General features: G+C 34.2%; 3 protein-coding genes across 3 annotated transcripts; 1 reads left to right on the top strand and 2 right to left on the bottom strand.

The window, feature by feature from the left end:
* Positions 1–6,110: 6,110 nt before the first annotated feature.
* Positions 6,111–7,043, top strand: LOC132932738 (general transcription factor II-I repeat domain-containing protein 2A-like). Its single transcript, XM_060999103.1, has one exon. It carries the CDS (start codon positions 6,111–6,113, stop codon positions 7,041–7,043), a length of 933 nt encoding a protein of 310 aa, XP_060855086.1.
* Positions 7,044–7,368: 325 nt separating this feature from the next.
* On the bottom strand, positions 7,369–7,785 carry LOC132932737 (uncharacterized). The gene has a single exon (XM_060999102.1). The coding sequence runs from the start codon at positions 7,783–7,785 to the stop codon at positions 7,369–7,371; it is 417 nt and encodes a 138-aa protein (XP_060855085.1).
* Positions 7,786–11,337: 3,552 nt separating this feature from the next.
* Positions 11,338–12,819, bottom strand: LOC132932736 (zinc finger MYM-type protein 1-like). The gene has a single exon (XM_060999101.1). It carries the CDS (start codon positions 12,817–12,819, stop codon positions 11,338–11,340), a length of 1,482 nt encoding a protein of 493 aa, XP_060855084.1.
* Positions 12,820–27,343: the final 14,524 nt, after the last annotated feature.

Below are 27,343 nucleotides of genomic sequence, written 5' to 3'. Positions count from 1 at the left end.
ATTTTCAGATTATAATGTGCGTCCATAAACTAGTGCGTATGGCTGGAAGTTAGTAGATGAATGTACTGTCGAATTATATACAAAAAATGCAAAAGGTAATAAATGATCCCAATTATTTAAATTCTTGTCTACATAATGTCGTAAGTACTCAGCTAAGGTCCTATGAGCACGTTCAACAGGATTGCATTGTGGCCTAAAAGGACTAGTGTTAACTTTTTCTATCTTTAATAACTTGCAAACTTCAGTAAACGTTTTACTAAGGAAATTGGTGCCCTGATCAGTTAATATCGTTCCCGGTATGCCATGTACACAAACGAAGTGTATAACAAAGGCTTCCGCGACCGTCTTCGCTTTTTGGTCAGGAATTGGAACCCCCAAAGTGTAACGCGTTAGATCATCTTCCATAGTTAAAATATAAATATTATTAGATAATGTTGTCGGCAAAGGCCCTACTATATCCATAAATATCTTTTCAAATGGTTTTGAACTTGTAGACGTAATAGCCATTGGTTGTTTGATATGCCGATTTGATACCTTATTCACCTGACACGATGTACAATTCTTTATATATTTCTTAACGTCCCCCTTCATATTTCTCCATATAAACTGTTTTTGAATACGTTTAATAGTTTTGTTAACGCCTAAATGACCCCCGAGTTTTGAATCATGAAACTGTTTTAAAATAATCGCTTTTTCTTCCTCAGTATATTCTATACCTGCACATATAATGATTTCTATACCTGTTTTACGAAATATGTATCGTATCATTGACCTTATTTTTTTCCATTCTAAATCGTCATGTTCGCCTAATTTATTCATAGCTAGTTTTTTTAATCCGTTTTCTTCGCAAAGTAGTTTCAAATTTACTAATGATATATACATGTTTTCGTAAGTTGTTTTCTGCCGATCTCTATTTTTTGTTACTAGGAATATTATGGATCTATTTTCCTGTTTGTAATAAGGCGTGTCCCCTATTACTTTACTGAGCGGTAACATTGCACCGTTTCCAAATTGTTTTTTTAATTGGTAATTTGTTCCTGTCCTAAAGTTATACTGCTTTGCAATTTCTGACACTATATTATATTCTTTTGGTGATTCTATTAGTGTACCTATAGTTTCTTTCACGTTATTATTCGTAACAAGTTGTGTTTCTATTTTTTCGAGAAATTGTTCATATGTTTCATTTTTTATTTCCTGAATTGAATACATTCGCGTAAGCGCGTCTACATTAGAATTAAGTACTCCGGTTTTGTAGCGTATTTCATATTCGTACTCTTCTAACTGTATTCTCCATCGAGCTAGTTTTGATAATGGATTTTTTAGATTAAAGATCCATATTAGTGGACGATGATCACTAAGTATTATAAACTTCCTACCATATAGGTATGGTCTAAATTGCTTAACCCCAAAAATTATTGCAAGACATTCTAATTCTGTTGTTGAATAATTGCTTTCACTTTTATTTAATGTGCGTGATGCATAAAAAATTGGCAAATCTTTACCTATTTTACCTTGAGATAATATGGCTCCGAGCGCCTTGTTGCTCGCGTCCGTGGTTAATAAGAAGGTCTTTGTAAAATCAGGATATTTAAGAACTGGTTCGGAGCATAACGCTGTTTTCAAGGTATCGAATGATTTATGACACTCGTTACTCCATACGAATTTAGTGTCCTTTTTTAAAAGATTAGTTAATGGTTTTGCTATTGCGCTATACGAATTTATGAACTTCCTGTAATAACCGCTTAATCCTAAAAACGACTTTATGTTTTTTACTGTTGTTGGTCCTGGGAATTCTACTACTGCTTTTAATTTACGCTCATCTGGTTTTATCCCGTCTTTTGTAATGACATGACCTAAGTATATACATTCTCTTTTTAAGAAATTACACTTGTCTGGTTGTAATTTCAAATTGTTAGTTTTTAATCGCTCGAAAACGTCTATTAGCTTTTCGTTATGATCATACAAATTTTTCCCGTATACGATTATGTCGACTAAATATACTAAGCATTTAATTCCTATTAAACCTGCTAAAGCTGAATTCATAATTCTTTGGAAGGTCCCGGGACTCGTCTTCATTCCCTGAATCATTCGTTTAAAATGCCAGTGACCTTGGTTAGTCGAAAAGGCTGTTAACTCCCGTGAGCCTTTATCCATATTTACTTGATAAAAGCCTGAAGAAAGGTCAAGACTACTGAATAACTGGTCGTTTCCTAGCTGATCTAGTATTTCTGTAATATTTGGCAAAGGGTGAAATTAATTTATGGTACCCTCATTAAGTGCCCTAAAATCTACCACTGCTCTGAATTTTCGTTTGCCTAAATTATTCATTTTCTTTTGTACTAACAGCAAAGGGAAATTCCAGGGACTCCTAGATTTCTCAATAATTCCATTTTCTTCCATTTCTTTAATTTGCGAGTTTATTTCGTCTTGTTGTGCGTGAGGTAATCTATAAGGTCTACGATATATGGGTGGTTGGTCCTGCTTTAATTTAATAGAGTGTGTACCCGCGGTTGTAAAAGTTAAAATATCCCCTTCCATATGAAATATATCATTGTATCGTTCACATATCTCATAAATAGATTGTTTTTCAGTTTCGTCCATGTGTTCAGTTATTATCATTTGTTTTAGTCTTGCCAAACGTTCGTTGTGATTGTTTTTTATTTCAACTGTATATATTTCGTACTTAGTATCGTAAAGTATTTTGTTTAAATCAGTTTTGGTTAGAGTCTTTATTTCTTCTGATATGTTCATCATGCTAACTATTGCCCTACCGTTGTTAACGATGGATACTGTATTACTACAAAACACGTCCTTTACTAATTGTTGTTTGTGTATTAGAATATTCTTGTTTTCAACTAATGGGTCGGCAATCAAAATTCCTATAATAGTTTCGGTTCGTGGTTTTAATTTGATAGAACTGGTTTCCTCTACGATTTCATTAATCATTGTTGGTGAATGGGAGGTCGTTTGGATAATCAACTTGTTTTTCGCTACATCTACCATTTTATTACTGGCCTGTTAGTATTATTTGGTTGCGAAAAATTATCTGTTCGTTGGTAATTATTTGTTCGCGTAAAATTATTTGGTTTCGTAAAGTTATTTGATCGAAAATTTCTGTTGTTTCTGTTATTGTAATTCGTATTATTCGTTCTCTGATAACTATTACTACGTGAAAAACTACCTCTGTTGTTTGAATTTTCATTTCTACGCCTATAATTATCCCTCTCCGTATTATATTCGACCTCTTCAGCTTTTGATAACTGTTTAGCCATTTCAAGGGTTTTCGGATTACGTGATTTTACTATTGTCCTAATCGGTTCTACTAATCCTTTAATAAAGTTTGCTAACGTTTGTTCTTTAAGTGTTTCATGTATAATTTTTGCTTCTGTATCTATTTTACCTAGGGTACTGGCGGTACATAGTTGGTAATATAATTTTTCTACTCTATGGCAATCATCATTTACGTCTTCGTTATTGTGCATCCTAATAGAATTTAGTTGTATTTGTAAGGTTGAAGCCGTAGCGGTGACCTCAAATGCGTCTGTTAAATAACTTTTTATATATGTCCACTTCGACACGTTTTTATATTTAATCATTTCTAATGCTCTACCTGTTAACCTTGTAGTAATATATTTGACTAACGTTGGTGCATTTGCCTCCTCTACTAAGCTTACTGCCATGTATGTCGCATGCATTTATAAATTGATAAATATCGTCAATTCCTGTACATAGTGGTATTAATTTAAAAACGTCTTCTAATCTTATAACCACCATTTTCTTTGCGCGCTTTTTAGTTGTATAATCTAATGATTGAAATTCAAAACTCTGTAACTGTGCTACGTGTAATGGGTTTAAGTGCTGGGCTTGGGTTTCTACTTGGGTTATCTTTTAACTGGGCTTCTAACTGGGTTTTCAACTGTGCTGGGCTTCTAATCGGGCTTAATAATTCAATTTGTCTATTCGTTTCGTTTAACTCGTCTTCTACACTAGTGTTATACAATGAATTAGCTACGTTCAAGGGAGATGTACCTTCTTTGTCCATAAATCACTTCACCACTTATTTAATACGTTTCTCATAATAATAATAATTAAATAATTGCCCTTTAATATAATAATAATTCAATAATACCCTTTGATTCAATTCAACTTCAATAATAATTCAATAAAACTTCAATAATACGCCCTCAATAAATTCAAAAAATTATTACATTTTACACCAATATACCTATGCTCGACTACTTGACAATACTTTTGTTTTAATTATGTTGCATACGTCTATGTAACAAATTTAAAATAGTTATTCACTCACAATAAAGCGGTGTTCCTTGATGCTGATGAATTTGATGGTGCTGCAACGTGACTTATTTGTTTTGTGTATAGGTTCTTCTTCAGAGTTGTCGCCTTGGAAGAGTGATCAATTCCTCCTTGTTGACTGTAGCCTTTGATGGTTGCCTCCTTTGAATGAATATCCTACCCGACTGCGCCAGTGTTACGTGCTGCCCCTTCAGGGATTCACTATGTAGATGATTTGAAAATAATGGTAGCCAAATTAGATTTATAATACAATGTTTTATTAGAACAAATATAAAATGTATAGTATCGCCGTGGTTATAGTAGTAGTAGTAGTCGTCGTCCTGTATATGGCTAGTGGTGTGAAGTCGCTTCTGCGTTGCTGGTCCAGGTACATCTGTCTTTACTGTGTTCCCAGCCCACCTATATATGATGTCGGTTCCTTTGATGGATCCTGCGCATGGACGGGGCGGTGTATGTAGTTAGATTAATAAGTCGTTATTCTCGCAACCGCCGCTTCGTAACTTGTTGTTGGCCACTCCCCTTGATTGGTTTGCCAAAATAGAATGTGGTTTCTGACTATGAGGTTACGTCAAGGAGATCATAACAACTCAAGGAGAACTGCCTCTCCGAGTAGAATAATACTTATATACTAATACATGAATTGAGTACGTAACGCTATTCCTTTACAATGTTACATTTTAGGATAGCCAATATCTTTTTGTCTTTCCTAGTATTGTTGATGTATGTTAGTAATACTGAGAACTTACCATTATGCTTTTACACTATACAATAAATGTCTACAATATATCCTAGTAATTTGTTAAAATTCAATGTTTTTAGTTAATATTTTTTTTATGTTTGTAAAGTTATTTTATTATCTCCCCCCGTTATCTCCTAAATATTACCAAGTGTTGATTATTAATTTCATAATATTGTTAAAAAATTGTTCATTTTATTTATATTTTTATTCAGATATTTATAACTGGATTAAAGTTTAAATATAAGTTACTAAAGTGTTTAGTATACTTATAACTTAGGTATTTACTCGGGTATTTGTTTTTATTTACATAATTTGTTTTTGGAAAATAAAATTTTCCTGTCATATTTGTTTGCATTTAATAATTTTATTAATTAACTTGTATTATTTATCACAGTTATATAGGTATTAATAAAATATTTTTAAATAAAATAAAAAATAATTTTACAATGGCCATAGGTGGGGAAAATGACTGGCGATAGATAGAGATAATATGGCCATAGAAGGGGAAAATGCAATTTTAAAATATTAATACAAATTTCTCATTTAATAATGTTCTTAAGACTTAAGTATTGATGGTTAAATTTAAATTTTTTTTTTATTGACCGTAAATACTATATGTGCAGTTTTCATTATTGGCGAGTGTTATTTTTATAGTAATTCAAAGGTTATATTTTTAATAAGATTTTAAATTTTTGTAAAATTAATGATGTCAAAAAGTGGGAGATCATTTCACGAACAATGGACCGTAGATTATGGGGTAGATCAAAAAAATAATAAAGCGTTATGTTGTTTATATAATGAAATAGTAGTTATTCGCAGTTTTAATGTAAAAAGACGTTTTGAAACAATTCATACGGACTTATTTTCTTGATCAACTGAAGAAAAGTTGGAATTAATTTCGCAAAGATTGAAACGTTTTAAAAATCAATCAAATAATTTCAAAACTGCGTTTAAACCAAATAATAATTTAACAGATGTTAGTTTTTCTGTATCCCACTATATTGCACAGCATGGTAAACCAGTTTCGCATGGAGAATGCATAAAAGAAGTTTTTTTAATGACATCAAATACTTTATTTCAAGAATTTGCGAATCAAAATGAAATTATAAAACGTATTCAAGATTTACCTATTAGTAGAAATACTGTTACAGAACGAATTTTATGTATGGGTGGTGATATATCAAATCAGCTTCAAACTGATTTAGCTTCAGCAGACTTTTTTTCGATTTGTCTTGATGAAAGTACAGATGTAACTTCTCAGGCTCGTTTAGCAGTTTTTGTTCGATTTATTAGTGTTAATATTATGAAAGAAGAATTAATAAAATTAATAACAATTTCTACTAAAACAACTGGTCGTGATATTATGGATGAAGTACATAAAGAGTTTATAAATTTAAAAATCAATATTCAAAATATTGTTTCAATAACTACTGACGGGACTCCAAATATGGTTGGTAAACACAATGGATTTATTAAACTTTTTTCCAATGAAATTTCGCATCCTGTTATCAACTTTCACTGTATTATACACCAAGAAGCGTTGTGTGCAAAATATAGTATGAAATCGCTTCAAAAAGTAATGGAAACTGTTACAAAAATTGTCAATTTCATAACATCTCGAGCTCTAAACAACCTACAGTTTGCTAAATTATTAGAAGAGGTCGAGTCGCAATACAATAATGTTCGATGGTTGAGTCGCGGGCAAGTTCTTCATCGATTTGTTGAATTACTTGAAGAAATACGTTTATTTTTGTCGGACAAATCTCAAGATTATCCAGAGCTCAATGGTTTAAATTGGTTGAATGATTTGATGTTTTTCACAGATTTTGCTGCAATTTATAATGATTTAAATAAAAAACTCCAAGGCCGAGGTCAAACAGTTTTAACAATGTTTGATAATATTAAAATTTTTGAAAAAAAAATTGAAGTTTTTTGTAAAGATCTACAAAATGAAAATTTGAAATATTTTCCTTATTTGAAAAAGCAATGAATAAATTCAAAACATTTTAAAGATAATCAGCTTGATATGGAATTAATGATAACAAAATATGTAAAAATATTAAAAAATCCTACGAATTATTTTCAAGCAGAGTTCATAAGGTGTTAAGTTATCATCAACCATAGCTGATACTGACTTTAATTCATGGGCCATTTCAATTCCATTGATATCTGTTGAATCACCATCGGTAAGAAGAATTTGTAAGTCTTTGCAATGTTTTAATAGTTCTTCATGTGTAAGATTTTTTAGTTTTTTTCATATTGTAAAGAAACGAAAAATTGTTATTATGTTCATTTAGATGTTCAAATCACGTTGTTCAATTCACGCTATTTATAGCTACATCAAGTGTAAAGTAATAAAAATGTATTTTGAATTGTTGTTTTGGGTCAATAACTGGTTCATCGTTGTGTTCATAATCAAAGTGTTTACGAGTACGTCGTGGTTTAATTCTACCCCGTGAGTTCTCAAAAACAGACTCTACTCCCATTTCCGTTGCAAGTGCTGTTGAATCTATAATCATTTTCTCAAAAGATTCTTCTGATCTCAGTTCATTAAAATGTTTCAATAAAGTTTTTAAAATGCCCAAAGCTAAAGATATGTCAAAATTTGGTTTTTGCATTAATTTACTGATTGGATTTATATGATTAAGTATGTCGTACCAAATGACAACAGAACAAATAAATTTAAATGTTTTAATAAGATTACATAAACATTCAGCTTCGTGTTTAACCATTGGATCTACATTTATATTTTCTGATGTTTCAAACAAAGCATCATAGATTTCACCTATGTAATATCGAAACGGGTTAAGTGCGTCTATTCGACTTTCCCACCGGGTTTGACTTAATGGTTTGAGTGTTAAGCTAGGGACACACTATTCACACGCCACGTCTTAACATGTCTTTACACGCCACGCGTCAACATGCCGATAATTTTAAATCGTGTGTTATCGCATTTATTTTTAAATATAATTCGATTCTGTGATCATATTTATAACACGCAACGCATTCCTACTCCATTCCACGCCATACGTTTCAAACTATTTTGAAATACGTGTAACGTGTGATGAGAAATATCGTCATTTTACTACGAGCTTTCGACGTTGTCCTATCCTGACGATGTCCGCTACATATAGCGAAGAAAATTTAATAGAAAATGTACGTGCTCATACATCATTGTACGACATATTTTCGGAGGATTACAGGGACCAGAATGTACGCAAAGAAGCATGGGAAGAAATTGGTGATGCGTTAAAAATCTCACGTAAATACTATATTATTATATTACTTTATAACTTTGTAATAAGTCTATATACTTAATAGTCCCAAAAATATGCCAATTAATATGCAGTCAAAATTATAAAAATATGCAATAAAATTTCAATTATTTACATCACACATTTTTACAATATTAATATTGGTAAGTACTAATATTTAAATATTTTAAAAAAGGTATTATAAATTAATATATTTTTTCAAATTTTATTTATTATTTATTATTATTTATTTATTATATGTCAACTTAATATTTGTAAATACTGAGACCGATCGTTCGACGTCAACCGAAGTGGTTGGGTGATATTTGATCAAGTAACTAAGTATTGTTGGGTTTGTAAATAGGTATAATCAAGTTAAACGTTGATTATAGACTTACAAGCTTAGGTCCTAATCGATTAGTTACCTATCTTATCTTTATTTAAATTACTATTTAGTGCCTATCCAATTTATTTTTGATTTTTCTACTCGACAAAATATTATTTTATACACATTTTTAGAATGTTAACTTCAATATGCAAAAATACACAATGTACATTTTGTATTTCGTAAAGATAACAACAATATATAATAAAATAAAATAAAATTTAATTATCTTATATTCAATCAATTAACAATACAAATTTTTCCTAAACGTATGATATACAAATAAAAATGTCATCAAAGTTTTAATATTAACCATTAAAAAACGAGAAAATTAGGGAATTTCATTAAAAAATTATAAAATTATTATGATCATTAATTGATTCTTCCTCTTCGAACCATTTCATACTGCCACGGTACCGCACCATTGGTTGACAAAAAATAATCTCTATATTTATCACGTACTTCAAATGATCGTTGTGTACTATTTCCTCTTAATGGCTCTAAATTGTCAAGACCTTCTCCGATTTCACTTTCCTCGTTTATATCATCTAAATAATAATCATAATCATGACTACGACAAAGCATGTTATGAAGACAACATGCAGCAAGTACTATTTTGTCCACTGAGTTAGGCTGTACTTGTATGACTGTTCTAAATACTCTCCAACGAGCAGACAGTATTCCAAATGCGTTCTCCACAACACGACGTGCACGTGAAAGTCTATAATTAAAAGTTTTGTTCCTCTCATTTCCAGTAACAGATACTCTACTGTACAGTCTCATGAGATATGGTTTTAGGGCAAATGCTTCATCTGCAACAATCACGTATGGCATAGGTTCTCCATTGTCTTCCAGTGGTGTATCTTCGGGTACATCCAACTTTTTGATTTCAAAAGCATTTCCTAATATAGATTTGGCGAATACATTTCCATCTGAGTTACGACCATAAGATCCCACATCAATGGTTATAAATCTATAATGAGCATCCACTAGAGCTAGTAGAACTATTGAATTTGATCCTTTATGGACCCACTGCTTAGCCTAGAATTACCCGAATCGCAGAAAGACCAGATGTCTAGCATTGGACTAGATCACAGTTTATTAACTGCACAAAAAGCCCCGACGAAAAGAAAAAAATGCAACTATAACGAGGAAATGGTTGAAATAATGAGAGCAAATTCAAACTTCAGAAGGGAAAAGTATGAAAAAAAGGCATATATGAATCATGATGAAGTTGAAATGTTTTATTTGAGTATGGCTAAAATCGCAAAGCGACTCCCAAAAGCCAAAGAGGCAAAACTTCGTATGGAAATTTGTAACAAAGTATCTGAAGCAGAGTTGGCTCATTTATTGGAAGTCGAAACCATACAACAACCGCAAGTATCAAATCAAAATCAAGTTTTAAGCTATCAAAATATAATGCATTACCAAAATCTCCCATCAGTTCTTCAACCGCCAATGTCAACATTACATGTGGTAGAAAGCAACAGCAGGTCCTCTCCATCCACTTACTCAGATTACTCAAATCAGTCAATAGGTACAACTTATAGTAACGAAGAACAAAACTACAGTCGTTCACCACTGAACAACTTCATGCAGCCGAACTTCGATCATTCCAACAAGTACATTGAAGAAAATTCCTCAAATAAATATAAAGCATTATGAATGGCCAAATATTTTACATTTATGTTTTTTTCCAAGTTATATATTTTAGCATTCAATTAATTTTAAACTAAATGGATTTTTATTTTATTTTATTTTATGTTCAGATAAAAACGCATTAAGTTAATTATTTTAATCAATATTTTTGTCTAAGAAGTAAAGACATTTTTCGAATTAATTATTTTGTTTTAATTGATTTTTTTACATTGTTTTCATCATACAAAATTAATAAAAATTAGTAATTAGTAATTCGTCATTCGGGGCTATGTGTACCTGAAGTATGTATAAATTGTAATTGAAACAAATTCATTTTGTGTTTGCAAATTTTGTTCGCATAAAATATTAAATAAATAAATTGCAATCATTTACTTACCTTAAACATACAGCTAATCTTTGCTCTGATGGTATAGCTTCCCGAAAATGAGTGTTTTGTTTTTTAATAGAATCTTTCACTAAATCGTGTAAGTAAGTAAATTGTTCCAATGACATTCGGAAGTACTGATGAAATTTATCTGGGTCATTTTTTAATTGAGGAAATAAGTTTAAAAAAACTCCTTTTTGGTTCCTTTCCGCATTAATTGGATGAACCCATAATTGTCGGTTACTTGTGGACTCATTTAAAAAAAATGCCACAGCCATTTCATTTAACTCTTCTTCCCAATCACTGTCGGACGAACTCGAATAATTCATAACTAATATTTTACTTAGGTATATGATCTCAAACCGAAATGCAAAACGGTACTGACGCAACTGCTTAACGTACACATTTTTATACAATTATGCAAATTTTTCGTACGTGGTATTCATTGCGTTGTGTGTATGTGCTCAATATATTATTACACGTCTTAACACGGCGTGGCGTGTAAAGGCATGTTAACACGTGGCGTGTGAATAGTGTGTCCCTAGCTTTAGTTCTTTAACATGTTTCAAAAAAATTTGCCAACGAATAGTTGAGGCAGAAAAAAAGTTGAATACTTTTTGAATTATATGAAAAAACCTACAGCTTCTTTTGAAGATTTTGCGGCATCATTTACAACAAGATTTAAGGAATGCGCACTACAAGGAACAAAAAATGCACGTGGATTAATATTTCGAATGTGCCGTTGGACTCCGGAGTGCACACCTTTCATATTGGCTCCATTGTCATATCCTTGTCCTCGCATATTACTCAAAGGTATATTCAGCTCACGTAATATGCTTAAAAGTACATCACAAAGATTTTCTCCAGTACTAATTTCAACTGAAATAAAACCAAGAAAATGTTCACGGATGGTAACTTTTGAATCTTCAATTAACACAAAACGAATAATAACAGTCATGAGCTCCGAGTGACTTATATCAGGAGTACAATCTAGTATAATACTATAATACTTCGCTTCGCTAACCATAGTAACTATGCGAGACTTAATAGACTGAGCTAATAAATCAATCATCTCATTTTGAATATCTTTTCCTAAATAATGGCTTATATTTTTTTTACTATTAATTATTCTTCTTACATGTTCAGCCATCACAGAATCATACTTAGCCATAAGTTCAATTAATTTTAAAAAATTTCTATTATTATGTTTGAATAACTGATCAGATGATCCACGAAAAGCTAAATTTTGATGACCAAGAAATTGTACTACCGACATGATCCGTTGTAAAACTTCATTCCAATGCCTACACTCAGATTCTAAAATACGTTGGTTTACATCATCAATTGTTTTTGTTTTTTTTAACCTCAATGACAATTCTAACCATGTACTATATGCGGTCAAATGATTTTTTGATGTTTCATGTCCTTTTAACATTTGTGTACAATGCCTCCAGTCATTATAGCCTTCTAAAGCCAACTTAGAGTTTGAATTATCAAATAGTTTACAGCAAAAACAAAATATTACGTCATTGGAAATAGAGTACACAAGCCATGTCCTTGTGACATTTTCTCCATTACTCATACTTCGTTTGTAATGAAATTGTGTGAATTTTCGTCCTTGATCATCTGAAGGAAATACAAAATTTGCATTTAACGGAGCAGGAGGACCTTTTTCAACCAACAATGTTTTAAAGTCGTTATTAATAATTAAAGGCCATTCAGCAGGGTCTGTACTAATATTAATTAAAGAATTAAAGGAATTTTGATTGACATTTTCTGTTAAACTTTTGTCTATTGTAGTTTCAGAAGGTACAGTGACTGCTTCAACTGAGACAGAGTCAAAAACCTCACTGGGTTGCATTACAACACTGTCTGTTATATTTTTGGCTACTGTAGTTTCAGAAGGTACAGTGGCATCTATAACTGAGAAAGAGTCAAAAACTTCACTAGGTTGTACAACTACAGCATTTGAAATATCTAATGACGAGGAAGAACCCGTTAAAAATTTTTTGATAGAATTAGACTGTTTTTTGATTACAGCTTCTTTTTCACGTTTTCTCTTCCTATATTCTGCACCAGAAAGTCGCTGTCTACCATCCGACATATTGGCGCTTTCTTAACTTTTTACTATATAAATAAAAAATATGATGTATATTTCTTATAAAAAAAAAAAATATGATAGTTTTAAAAACGGGTTTTACTTAATTCATTGTATTTATTATTTACATAAATTACCTACTTAATATTAATAATTGTACAATTATTTAAAATTAAAATAAATACTTACCAAATTATAATTAATATTAAAATAATATGATATGTTGAATGTTGTTTGACTAAATAATGTGCACAGTACTCTATAATCGTTGACGCTACGACGCTCGTTGACAAACTACAATATACTAGGTACGTATAGTTCGATAGTTGTTACTCGTCACAAGTAAACTAGTTTGTATCGCTAATGATTATTGATTATTGTACATACGTTTATGGGGATCTTTATCGTGATTTGATTCGGTTCATGTTTGCTAATTGGAAACCACAAAGATAATCGCGAAACACAACGAGCGATAATGCTAGCGGCTAGCCCGCACATTATATTATCTACTAATAGTGCTTACTTAGGTACTTCATAAAATGACACAGTTCCAGTTAAAATAATATAATGAGCATTATTTTAATTTTATATTTACAGTGAGTAATGTTGAAAAATACATATATTTTTATTTATTAACAATGCCGCCCCTAAATTTCCAAAAAAAATTGCCGCCCCGTGCGGTCGCACGTGCCTTCCGCCGGCCCTGGTTATGTTATAGGGTTGTTATAAACTAGCAATTGAGTCAATTGCTTAGTTTATAAAGTTGCAGGTAGCAAGACCGTTGGTAGAGGATTTCTTTAGGTAGAGTTGATAAATAATTAGACTGGTTGAAAGTAAAGTTGTTTATTGAACTTTTATGTACAAATAAGTTTATCGACTTATCTGTGGATTTCACAGGACGTTGTTCAATTAATCATTGATACATTCCCACGCCTGGTTATTCCGAGAATCGTGTTCTGTTATCGTGTTTGCAATATACGCCATCCGTTACTATTTAGATACTATGCATTACATATATATATACACACATATACATATGTATATTCCATAACAATATTTAGTTGTTATATTCATACATTTATGATTTAAGATTAAGGTGAGATTGTAGTACCTATTGTAATGAGATAACAAGATTCGCATTGCCCTCTCGGTATCTTCCCATAGGTTTTCTAATCAGATATATGACTTTGATTTATCTAGTCGAATTTATATGTGCTATTGTTTATCTAGTTTTTATGTTGCCAAATGTAGTCGAAAGCGAAACGAGCACAATAATATATTATGCGTATTATTGGGTTCGTTACACCTCCCCTCTTAAAGTCATATTTTACTGTCCAAACATTGAAATTTGGCTCATTTCTAAATTTCAGTACAAGCACCTTCCCTAATTTACAATTTTACATTCATAAGTTATTCGTTACAATTACAATCATGTTTACAATAATTATCATTTTACAATTACATATTTTGGTTACATTATTTCGAAATATTCTCTTTTTGTTTTCAAAAATATACGTACAATCTACAATATATTTTTGTTACATTGATTAACATTAAGTACAATTAAATAATTAAACAATTTATTTATCATTTGTTAATTTTTTGTTAGATTTCAATAATTATTACAATATATCATTATTAATTATTACCTATGTTAGTTGTAATGAAAATTCAACGCTTGGGTTTCTGGTAATTGTATTATTGCACGTTTATTCTCATTATTCTTAGTAATTCATTATACAGATACAATTTAATTATGTGTATTACAGTATTTCTTTTGAATCATTAAATTATATTATACTCTTGCGAGTGTACATCAAAAATAGGTTAAATGTGGGTTTACATGAAATCAAAGGGGGGGGGGGGGAGTGTGTACATATAACTCACGGTTCTTTGAACGGTATATGACTTATGATGGCTGGTTGGGTTTGTGGCAATATGCATCCACGGACAGTGGCGCGATCAAGGCGGTGCGGTAATTAGTATTACTACCGACGTGAACGGCTCGGGTTTGAAATCAACAGTGACTCTGCTCGGACGGCGGTATGTTGACGGAAATGCTGGTGGACTGGAATGGCTCGAACGATGTGGTGTCTTCCTCGGTCTGCTCGGTAATGGAGCGTTATCTGTGGTTTTATGTCGCGGTTGGTTAGTAGATGTTCCTACGCGGCGGGCGATATTTGATCGTTGCCAATGATCACAACGAGAGTGCGCCACGTTAATGGCCACTCCGTTTTGTCTCATTACATTGTCCCCTTTTTTATTTATTTTTTTTTTGAAAGGTTTTGAGTGAGAGAAAAAAAAATATAAATAAAAACTTTAAAATGTTGATGCTTTGTGTTGGTTCTTTGGTGAAATATCGGTTCACCGTTGTTATGGTTGATGTTGTCGCTTAGTATTCTTGATCCTTTGATTCTTCTCCTTGTAGATCAGTTTTCTAAGGCGAGTCTTTGAAACATTCTCAAAGTCCTCAAGTATGCTCCTACTTTCAATATACTTTTTCTGATCTCTACCGAGGAGCCTGGATGTTGATCGATTAGGTGTTTTATTGTCATGATGATAACTTCTGATTCGGTTTCGCTTAAGTTACTGGACCTGGGTGACTGCTCCTTTTCTTCGTTCTCTGTGACTGTTGCTACTCCCTGTGGTTTGACTGGAGTGTGACTTTGTGCTGGTCTTTGTTCCCAATGTGTGATGAAATCATCCCACGTCATCCCGGTGGCAGATGGTCTTCGGGTGGCTTGAATGGTTGGTGGAAGGCTCCACAAGGGCTCTGGGTTGTACCTAGTTCTCTTGGCCTCCTCCCGCCGGTAGAACGTTGCTATTTTTCGTTTCTGTTCGGTGGTTAGTAATTGGTCGATGCTGGTGACCTCCATTTTGTTCAAGGCTGCTTTACTTCTTAGTTTGGTCAATGGGATTTGGACAAGCATATTTCTGGGTTCCTATATAGGGGGTTATTTTAAACACATGAGGATTTGGAAGTTTATTACATGGATTCACAAGCAAGTTATTTTGGACTACATACATATTGTTTTTTTTTTTTTTGATTGTTTAATTATTTGTTTGAGACACTCCGATCATGGGTTTATAGTATCTCTTGATGTTTTTGAAGTTGATTGTTTGATGACTTCCATTGATTTGGATAGTTACCGTGTTGTTACCGTGTACTGCTTGTACCTGGTATGGTCCGTGGTAGATCAGGAATAATTTGTGTGTCTCCCTGTCCTCTGCGGATGACAGGCGGTGTTCCTTGAGCAGGATCTGGTCGCCCACGTCATACTGCGGGAATCCTTTAGATCTATCTTTGTACGCGTTTCGAAGATTAGCTTGCTCTTTTGAACGTTTCATTACGATCTGTATGATGTCGGGTGGTTTCTCAATGTCCTCTTGTTTAGGAAAAACTACCAATTTGCTTATTGATAACTTTGTTTTCTCCCCAAACATTATATAGCTTGGTGTATAACCAGTGGTTGTATGGGTAGTGTGGTTGATCCAGTATTCTACATTATCTAACCATTTTAACCAATTTGTATGTTGCTTATGACAGTAGGTTCTTAATAGGCGGCAAATTTCACGATTTGCCCTCTCTACTGGGTTACTCTCCGGATGATAAATCGTTGTGTGCAGGTTGGTGATTTTCAACCCTTGCATGATTTTTTCCCATTTAGTACTGGTGAACTGCGTTTCGTTGTCGGTTAAGATCTTCTTGAACAATCCAATTGTTGGTATGTACTCATTCACTAGTCGTTTTATTATGGTATCGGTAGTGGCTCTTTTTAACGGATATAGTTTGATGTATTTGGAGAACACATCCAATATTGCCAAGATGTATCTGCATCCTCCCTGTCCCCTGGGTAGCGGGCCCATTAGGTCGGCAGGTACCATCTCCCTTGGTTCGGTGGGTAGGATGCTTAGCGTCGGTCCCCTAGCCGTTATATTGCTTATTTTTGCTTTTTGGCATAGATCACACGTTTTGATAATTTGCTTAATCGTCCGATACATGTTTTTAAACTGGTGATCCTGCTGCAACAGTTTATATGTCTTATACGTCCCGCAATGACCGTATATTTTGTGTGTTTCTTCTACCAGCTGTCTTATTGCTACTTCTGGCACCATGATCTGATACTCACCAGAGTGCGCTTGACGAAACAGTAAGTTCTGATGTACCATGAAATTATGATCGGTCCTTTGCGCGATCCTTTGTTTGAGTTTTTGAATGTGTTCATCTTGTTGTTGTAACACTTCGAAGTTTTTGAATTGGTCTTTTAACTCATTGCTGTATTCTAACAGTGATAATTTGTTGATAATGATTATCTTATTGCTGGTTGTTGCGTCGTTGGTGGGTGACTGCGGATACCGGGTTAATGTGTCGGCACCGACATTCTCTTTCCCTGGAATGGGTGTTATTTCTAGCTGAAACTCCTGGAGAAATGTGGCCCATCTGACCAGTCGAGCATTGAGTAGTTGACATGTATTTAGGAACGTAAGTGCATGATGGTCGGTTAGTATTTTAGTCTTATTTCCAAGTAAATAATTTCTAAATTTTTTACATGCGAAAATTATTGCGAGCAATTCAAGCTCAGTGGTGTTGTAGTTTTGCTCAGCTGCTTTTAGTGTCCTACTGGCAAAACTGAGGGTTTGATGTTGCCCTTCTTTGGTAATTTGATAGAGTTCAGCCCCGAGGTGTGTTGTTGATACATCGGTGTTCAGGTGAAACTCTCTCTTGAAATCTGAGAATTGAATTATTATGTCCTCTAGAAATTTCTGTTTTATGTTGTCAAACGCTTGCTGTTGGATGGTTCCCCATGTCCATTTTGCGTCCTTTTTGGTCAGTTTGCTAAGCTGTCCGGTGTCTTGCGACATGTCCCTGATGAACTTACGGTAAAAGTTGATGAAACCAATGAAAGCTTGTACCTGTTTTTTCGTTTTAGGTGGTTGGAAGCTCATCACTGTTTGTATTTTATCCGGGTCCATAGATATCCTTTTTTCACTTATTATGTGACACAGAAAAATAACTTGCTTTTTCAAAAATTGCGACTTTTTCCTGCTGATTGTGATGTGGTGCTGAGCAAGTTTTTAAAGATTTATTCTTAGTGACAAATATGTTCTTGAAAGCTCGCTGAGGTGATGTGTATGTCATCTACGTAGATGGCGGCAAATTGTAAGATTTCCGGTCCTAATACTTGATCTAAGATTTTTTGGAATTCGGTAACTGAATTGATCAATCCAAATGGCAATACTTTAAACTCATAGTTACGGCCTTTGTGTAAAAATGCTGTAATTTCCCGACATTCGGCTTTTAGTGGACACTGCCAATAACCTGCCGTCAAGTCGATCAAACTTAGGTATTTTATCCCCTGGAATCTGATAAGGGTGTCGTCCATGTTTGTGGGACATTCCCGATCCGGTATTATGACTGTGTTGATTTTTCTGGCATCTAGACATAATCGAATATCTCCATTTTTCTTTTCTATACAGACTATGGGTGACGACCATGGTGATGTGGATTTTTCTATGACCTGTAAATCTAGCATCCTCTGTATTTCGGCATCTACTTTAGGTATCCTTGATACTGGTATTGGATATGGTCGCTGGTAAATCAGTCCCCGGCTTGACACGTATCTGACATTGAAATTCGGTGATCTTTTCCGGTTGTTCAGAAAAAATGTGTTCGTAGCTGTTCAGCAATGACACAAACATTTGACTTTCTTGATCGTTTAAGTTGACGTGATCGTCAGCCAAGTTGTCGTTGATTTCTATGTTGAGCTGGTGCTCTTTGGTGATCTTTGGTTCTCTGTTGGCGAATGGTACAGTGATTGGTATACTATTGACTTTGAATTGTACTGTCTGTTTGTTGAACTTTATTTGTGCCGAATATTTGTTCAATGTGTCCGCTCCAATAATTCCTTTTTCTTTTAGGCCCTCTACCTGAATGAAATTAGTCTGTAGGTAAATATCACCCATTTTGCATTCACAAAATATTTGTTTAGATACTAGTTGCCTTCTATCAGCGGGGAGAACTGTGTGTTGTAACGGCGGCCTGTATTTATGCTACTCGAGGCTCACTGGTCCCGTCCAAAATATCGTTTGACATTTTGCATGATTCTGGGCTTTAGGTCATTGTTCAAAGTGTTCGGTGATTACCATAATGTGGTGGAAAGAACGCCGATTCTTAATATGTGCTTCGCGTTCCGATAACTTTATCTGTTCCTTGGGAAAACTCATGTTTTCCGCGGGCGGCGTGCGTTCATAATCATTGCGCGGCGGCGGCCGCTATATGTGGTTTTATGTCGCGGTTGGTTGGTAGATGTTCCTACGCGGCGGGCGATATTTGATCGTTGCTAATGATCATAATGAGAGTGCGCCACGTTAATGGCCACTCCGTTTTGTCTCATTACATAGATTATATTTTAGTACAAACATTGACTACTACAGCACGACGCGACGTTCAAAATAGGGAGGAAATACCTCTCACGAGTCTTTAGGAAAAAAAAAATAATAAATAAATAAAAATACGTAATAATATATATAGCAATAATGAGTTAATTCTAGTAAAGATAAGATAATTATAAATAACTGTAGAATAGAGTATACATGGTGATAAAGTTTCTAGTAGATTAATAATATACTAATAAAGCATGGCGCAGCTAACATCGGAATTACTATAAATTGTTAAATAAATAAAAATACTATTATAGGTTTTTGATCGCAATAACGTTCAATGAACGAGAGGCAGATAGTGAAAATCTAATAGGAAAAATAATAGAATTAAAATTCAGAGGACAGTTGGATTTCATTAATATCACGGGAGAAGTAGATGATGAATTTTATATTCCAAATTTGGACTACGAAAACAATTATATCGAAACTATTCAAATAAAATGCGAATTATCTGATAATTATATTAGATTGGATAAAGTATTGAATGCACCTAGAACATATTATTTACAAAAATTTTGTACGATTAATTTAATAGGCGGGAAAGATAAAAAATACGAAACAACATATATACACGAAGTTAACAAATCAAATGAAGAATAAAAAATTAATAGTATCTACGATCGAAACATTACAAAAAACAACGACACCGAAAATCGATCTTTATAAAATTTTAAAACAAATGGTTAACGATAGGGGGAATTCAACAAAAACAATAATTATTGAAGAATATTATCGGAAAAATGTTTTCAAAAATGTCTATACTAAAATGATGAAGGGACACAAACAGAATGTAACAGTAATCGAAAAAACCGAAAATAAGATAGAATCTAGTACAGTGATCAATATTATTAAAACAGAACAGGAAAAAGGAAATGAAATAAATTATACAATGATAATTTTTATTGTAACAATAATATTGGGGGCAGTAGGATATAAATATAAAAGTAAAAATAATTATATTAACTGAACGCCAAGTAAATGATAACATGAATATAGAAACAACAGAGTTTTGAAAATAATAAATAACATATAATTATTTGAAAATAGTTAGGTAATAAGAATAGTTAATAAAGTTAAAATAGAATATCAATAGTTAAGGAATATGAAATTAATAAAATTAATAAAATTGTAGGAATGAACAAATACGAACAATACTAACAAATGACACGGACGGAACAATACAAGGCATAGTACTAAATGGTAGGGAATGGTCAGAACCGGTGTACGAACTAGCTTTAGTTAAACGAGCGGGGGGGTCGATTGTTGGTGGTGGTGTTGAAAAGAGAAGGGCAATATATAAAAGAGAGAGAGTTGATTAGATCAGCGTTTCCCAAAGTGTGTTCCGCGGAACCCTAGGGTTCCGTGGGACTATCTCAAGGGTTCCGTCAGATGTATGTGATTATTGAGAAAATAATTTTATATTATACTAGCTGATCCCGAGCACTTCGTTGCCCGTTAAATTTATCAACTCTTTATGACTCAAACTTTGTTCAATTCGTTATTTAATATTCGGTGTATGGTGTTCAAAATTTATCTTAACTTTTCCGTTGCCCGGAATAAAAATTATGATTCACAACAGTACATTATTAGGTAGGCAATCTACCTGCGGTAGATCGTGGACCCCATGCTGTTTGTGCGTAAGTGTATGATTATAGTGTATAACTCTAAAGTATTAACGTTATACCAAGTTTGTCGTTTTTACTTAATTCCACCTACAGTGGATTAATATAATCAATTTATACAAAATCCTATTCTAACCAAACCATACTAAAATCCGATAAATAAAAAAAAAACAAATTTAACCCTTTGTAAATTAACCTATCTTCTTATCAGAGGTCCAATCTACCCACAAACATTAATTTATATATATATATATAACTATATCAATACACAGACTATAACTATATAGACTTAACTCTGGAACTACTTATCATATCTTCTTGTATATATTATAAATGTCTTGATTTTTTTTTAAACGAAGAGTATTTCACGGAGAAGGTTTATATAAAAGAAAATTTTAGGAAAATTCACCTGTGTATAATATATTGGTTGCTATTGGTTAATCGGGCATATTTGTTGATTTGTATTATTGTCTTTTGTCAATACACATATAAGATCTGATAAGTAGTTCCAGAGTTTAATCTGTATAGTTATAGTCTGTGTATTTATATAGTTAGTTGGTAGATTAGACCTCTGGGAAGAAGATACGTTAATATTTACAAAGGGTTAAATTTGTTTTTTATTTATTCATCGGATTTTAATGCGGTTAGGTTAGACTAATTTAAAAAAGGAATTGATCACCCCTGGTAGTTTCTCAAACAGGAATTTTGAGATTTACGATAGAAATTGTTGTTTATTAATGGTTGCTATGTGTTATAGGAGTTGAGAATAATACTGATTTATTATTATTATTTATTATTACGTAATGGGTCATTATTTATAATAATTACTAACTCCTTTGTTTCGATCAAATGCCATAAACCGTCTCCGCAATGAGCTCTTCAATTTAAAAAAAAAGTCATAACGATCGGGTTAGTAGTTTCCGAGAACATAGGCCTCAAAGGTTTTCATACTCACATTTATATATAAAGATTTGGATTATTTAGATAAAAATAATTATTTTATATTATTTAAAAAAAATTCACCTAAATAATAGTTACTATATAATAGTTATTATAGTATAACATCGTTATAAATAACATTTGTTGTATGTACTTGAAATTGAACAAAATAAAATTATAACACTAATGTACCTATAGACGTTGTCATTACCGTTTGTAACAACCTACCGTTATGAGGCTGGTTTTTCCTCTTATGCGTATACAAAAAGTAAATACAGAAATAGATCGAATGCCGCTAAAGACCTACGAATTCAAGTTTCAGATATAAAACCCAATTTTAAAACTATTGTAAATCAAACAATGAAACAGTTCCATTCTTCTCATAAAAAATATTAATAGTATGTATATTTTAAAATCTAATTAATTATAATTTGTTGAAAATAAATATTTGTGATAATTAAATAATAAATGTTTGTTATTTAAATGAATAAAATTTTCATTGAAAATTGTTTTTTTTAACTAATTTTAATAAACAATAATCATTAACAATCTCATTAAAACATTTTTTGGAGTACTGGTTTTTTTTTAGAAAAATGAGGTTGAGTTGGAATTAAAGACATTAGGGTTCCGCAAAACACAAACTATTTCCTAAGGGTTCCGTGATCCTAACAGTTTGGGAACCGCTGGATTAGATACATGGGGGTAGAACCGTTCATCTACAGAGAACGACATTCATTCGATGCATTATTAATGGACAGTACGATAAACTGGATGGTCTCGATACTACAAACCAAAGGCAATCGAAAATGGCGAATCTTTGTAGATGGTTGATAGGACAGTTCTGCATACCAAACAACCAGTTTGTCTCGGATTTGCCTTTTCAATACCGCCGGGCGATAGATCGACCGCTGCGGGTTCAGGATAACGCTAAACCGGTGGGCGTGGCCACTATTATATACCAACAACTAGTACCACCAATCATAACGATCAGTTAACCTTGCGCAGTGGGTTCAAGAGGAATTTTACGTGAATAATGAAACATTAATAGGAGGGTAATTATGTTAAAAGTATGTTATAATAATTTAAATTAATTTAATTACAGAGGGAAAAAAAATTGGAATTAGGTGGGGGAAATAGTATTATGTCAGTTGATCGATACTTTTGAATTATGATCGGTGGAATAATGTTATATCCCATACAAAATAAAAATCTGCGAAATGGAAATTAGAAATCGATTTGGAATGTAATACTGTGCCAAGTAATCTAATAAAAATAAGATTTTGATTAGTTGTCCAATATTATATTCCGTGCGAAATAATATCTTCAGGGACAAATATATATAGATATTTGATCAATTGGTGGTACATTTAATAGTTGTGAATATAAAAGAACTTTGAATGGATCATACAATCGTTCAAATGGATTTCTAACAAATCTCAATAAGATAAGTATACATTTTAATATCTTGATAATTTAGTCTTGACGTCAACTTATACTTTCATTAAATAGTAAGGTAAGTGTCAGGGACTTGAATTAACAGGATAAAGTCAAAGAAAGGATAAAGATAAAATCATTTTAATGCTGGTCTGCACCAAAACCACAACTTTTATTAAATAGTATTTAATAGTCTTTTATTTAATAGTATGTTTGTCTGATAGGTCCGCAGTAAATAAGATAAATTCAAACGATAATGTAGAAAAAAAAAAATATAAAATATAAAATATTAATGGAAGGTATATATATACAATGGGTAAAGGGAAAGTTAAAAGGAAAAAAATATATGCATAGGAAATAGAAAAATATGTAGGAAATAAGGGTAAAAAAATAGAACTAGGGTAAAGAAAAATAAATATATAAGATATTAAATTAATTAATTAATATTGTTAACATGGAGCTGGAGATGAAATACATAAGGAAAGTATATATATATTATGTAAACAAAAGAAAATATTGTAATAACCTTAAGTATTAATATTATAAATACTAACTCTAAAATAAGTGATATTGTGAAAGAAAAAAGAAAAAAAATGTCATTAGTATAAAGTTTATACTAATGACATTTTTTTTAAATGAATGATACTAAACTTTAGTATCTATATTTAAAAAAATGTTGGACCCCCCCCCACGAAATTGTTTGCCAGTTACGGCCTTGGACACCACGATTGATTGACTGCGCGTTTATTTGTAGCGTAAACGCAAAAAAAAAAAAACCAAACAATAGTGAGAACAACAAAGAGAACAGATTGTAGGCACACTTAAGTACTGTACTCAAAAAAAAAAACAATTAAAATGGGTGATGCGACTGCCGGATGCAAGTCGACCGTGTCGTATCGGTCGTCAAAAAACTAGTGACATTACAATCCGGTTCACCCAACGGCCGGCAGACGGTTCACGGTGCGGGTGTCGCGCGCCGTCGTCGTCCGTCGTCGATTGGCGGTTTGTTTGAGAAGCGTTGCGCGGCTTTCCGCGTAAAAGGCTTTATCATATAGTCATACTCCCACCCCAAACTGCCAACGGCGGTGGTGTTCCGGCCGTTGCCGGTGTTGTCAAAGGGTGTGTGTGGAGGGCATCGCCCGAGTGCGTCCCGAAATGACCCTTTTTTAATGTTCCTAGTGCGTCCAGAATAAGGTATCATCCGAGTGCGTCCCGAGAAAAAAGGTCATATTTTTCACATAGCCCGAATGCGTCCCAGTTCATTTAGAGTTACCCAGGGTGCACCACGAGGAGGTGAACTGGCTTACACCCCAAAAATATTTGGTTATTTGGTTATTTATTTATTATATTATATTATTATTATAAAATTAAAAGTTTATTATTATATAAATGTATTAAATTATTTAGGCTTACATACAATTTTAAAATGCTGGGTTAATATTTAAACTATTTTTTTGGTTGACTTTTTAATGCCATGATTTTCACATAATCATATCTAGAGATATCTAGAGTTTTGTATTTTTGTATATTTTCTTCAATGAATTTAATATTTTTTTCGTTGACTGATCTATTTTTTTTAGGTATTTGATTAGAAGTTTGTATTACAATTTTTGTGTCTATTTGAATTTTTTTTAATATTTCTAAGAAGGATGTCCGGATGTGGGGTGTAAAAGCATGAATTAAATTTAAAATGAAAGCTTTCACACGCATTTGTTGTTCGTTCACTGCTACTGCTCATTTCTGCCCGTGTGTGAGGAGGGAAATCTGACTGTGGATCAATATAGTTTTCTACGAGATAATCCATAAACTGATTTAGTTTTTCATCATCAGGCTTGATAGACATATAATCTTCAGTAAAACTTATTTCAATATCGTGTTCATTCAGCATGGATAATCCAAATATATTCTTTAAAAATTGTCCTATTTCTGATGAAATAATGTTAGCAATAACATCGCGGACGCACACGGGATATACCAATATAATTTGTGATAATATCGCGGACGCACACGGGATATACCAATATAATTTGTGATATTATCGCGGACGCAGTTGGGCTATTAAAAAGGTACGATATGATAAACGGGACGCACTCGGGAGTTGCCCGTGTGGAGGGTGGTTGTGGTAGACACCTGTCCGTGGGTACGCTTTTCCAGCTGTGTTCAGCGGACGTGGCCCTGGTGGTGTCTAGTCATGTTGGGGACGTGGGGGGACTGAAGTACATGAGGCTGACCTCCATGTCTTCAGTGCCAGCCATGCCTGCGTCCGTCTCACCTAACAGGTTTGCCTCCTCTTCCGGGGATATTTCCATATCCGCGGTTTGAGGGGTCGCGGCTGTTAGTTGTTCCGCGGTTCCGGTTGCTCCGGAAGTGTTTGTCACTTCCGGCACCGTGACCACAGTGAGGTTCGGTGTCGCAGGCTCTGGCTTTGACGGGGCGGGGGCTGGTGTTGACGCCGGTTTTTCCAGGCGGTGTTGCTGGAACGTCTGCTTCGCCTTGTAGTCCCGCATCCGCTGCTTGTTTCGGCGCTGGCGGGCCAAATGGTAGCAAATTTATTCTGGAGGTTTTAACTGTTGCATAAAATGTACATGCTAAGTACGTAATAAATAATAAAAAATATATCTTAATTTCAATTATTTACGTATGTGAGCATTGAGCAAAGTTATAAAAAACAATAGACGTTAATACGTTATATAGTTCTATTTCAACACTCTTGTTGCTATACAATGGTAGGCTATAGGTTAGGGCGCTTTAGTAATTAGGTAGGAAAAACATCGAATTCGACAGTCGTGGTTCGAACCCAGGAATCCCGTGTATCTTTTTTTCAATTTTTTTTTTCATTATGTGGTCGTAAACATCGATTGTTACAGAATAGTTCGTCGTGCGGTTACCGGGAGCGCTATTCGCAGTCTCAATATTTAACCCAGGAGTCGCCTATCTATTATATATACTAATCTATGGTCGTGTCACCCGTCTGGGGCTGCGCGACCTGTTGTGCCTCACTATGGTTGTGGGTTCCCCGCTTGTCGCTTTCCGAAATACGGCTGTGCGGTCAACCCACCCCCGCGTGTATGCGGCCCACAGTACCGGGTCCCGCTGCAGCTTCGCCGTGGACATCTGTTGTACCCGTGCCGCCGTGGTGGTGTTGGTGCCCTCCTCCAAGCTGGCCGACCTCAGCAGCTGTTGGCTGCGTTCCAGCAGTTCCGCCGCTTGTTGGAGGGTGCTGGGTGTCGTCGGTGGTTGACACTCCATTGGTGGTGTGGTGCTATTCCGACTGAAATTATGTACACCAAATGCTATTGTGAATTTATGGTTGGGATGGGGGTTGGGTGGGGGGTGTTTTGGGCGCTGCGGTGTTCGCGCGTTTTAGGCAGGACACGTGAATTTTGCGTGCTGGCTGTTGGTCTGTGGTGAACACACCTTTGCCTACGCGTATGTATAGCTTTACCGGTCCCCACCATTCCGGTGCGAAGCCGGCGTGAAATTTTTTGTGCGCGTTTGACAGGTGGTGTTTATTTTTTTTATCCGTGGTACTTCCGGTACTGTGCGCTGGGTCGTCCGTTGTCATGTTGTGCGCCGTGTCTCGTGTGTTGAGGTCATTGGCCTGCCATGTAACGAGCATAGCGTGTGTGATTATGGGACCACTAGTGGTGTTAGCCGGGTCCGTCGTGGCTAACAGATTGTCGGTCGGTGAGCTAGTAGCTGTGGTGAGTGGTGAGGTGGGTACTCCTACTAGTCGTTCCTCGTCTACCGGTGGCCCGGTGGTTGGGTTAGGGGATAGCATGTCCGGCGCATCGTTCTGTACGCCGGGCACATGTGTGGTTTTGTAGTCCAGGTTAGCCAGCTGTAGTACCCACCTGGTTAACTTGGAATTTGTGTTTTTGGCTCGGTGGAGCCATGTGAGTGCCGAGTTGTCGGTGAATAGGTCAAAGCGGCGGGCCTCTAGGTATGGTCTAAACTTGTCGGTTGCCCAGATTATCGCGAGGCACTCGCGTTCTACCGCGGCGTACCTTGTTTGCGTATCACTAAACTTTTTGCTTGCGTTGGCGATTATCCGCCTTTCGTCCGGGCTGTCACCCCGTTGGAAAAGGACGGCA

Source organism: Metopolophium dirhodum, chromosome 1 (genome assembly GCF_019925205.1).
Source record: "Metopolophium dirhodum isolate CAU chromosome 1, ASM1992520v1, whole genome shotgun sequence".
In the NCBI taxonomy this organism is placed as follows: Eukaryota; Metazoa; Arthropoda; class Insecta; order Hemiptera; family Aphididae; genus Metopolophium; species Metopolophium dirhodum.
The sequence above is the reverse complement of the archived record's forward strand: the minus strand, read 5'-3'. Positions and strand labels throughout refer to the sequence as shown.

Bases quoted from the DNA above. Each gene is read 5' to 3' on its own strand.
- LOC132932738 (XM_060999103.1), top strand. From the start codon at position 6,111: ATGACATCAAATACTTTATTTCAAGAATTTGCGAATCAAAATGAAATT.
- LOC132932737 (XM_060999102.1), bottom strand. From the start codon at position 7,785: ATGGTTAAACACGAAGCTGAATGTTTATGTAATCTTATTAAAACATTT.
- LOC132932736 (XM_060999101.1), bottom strand. From the start codon at position 12,819: ATGTCGGATGGTAGACAGCGACTTTCTGGTGCAGAATATAGGAAGAGA.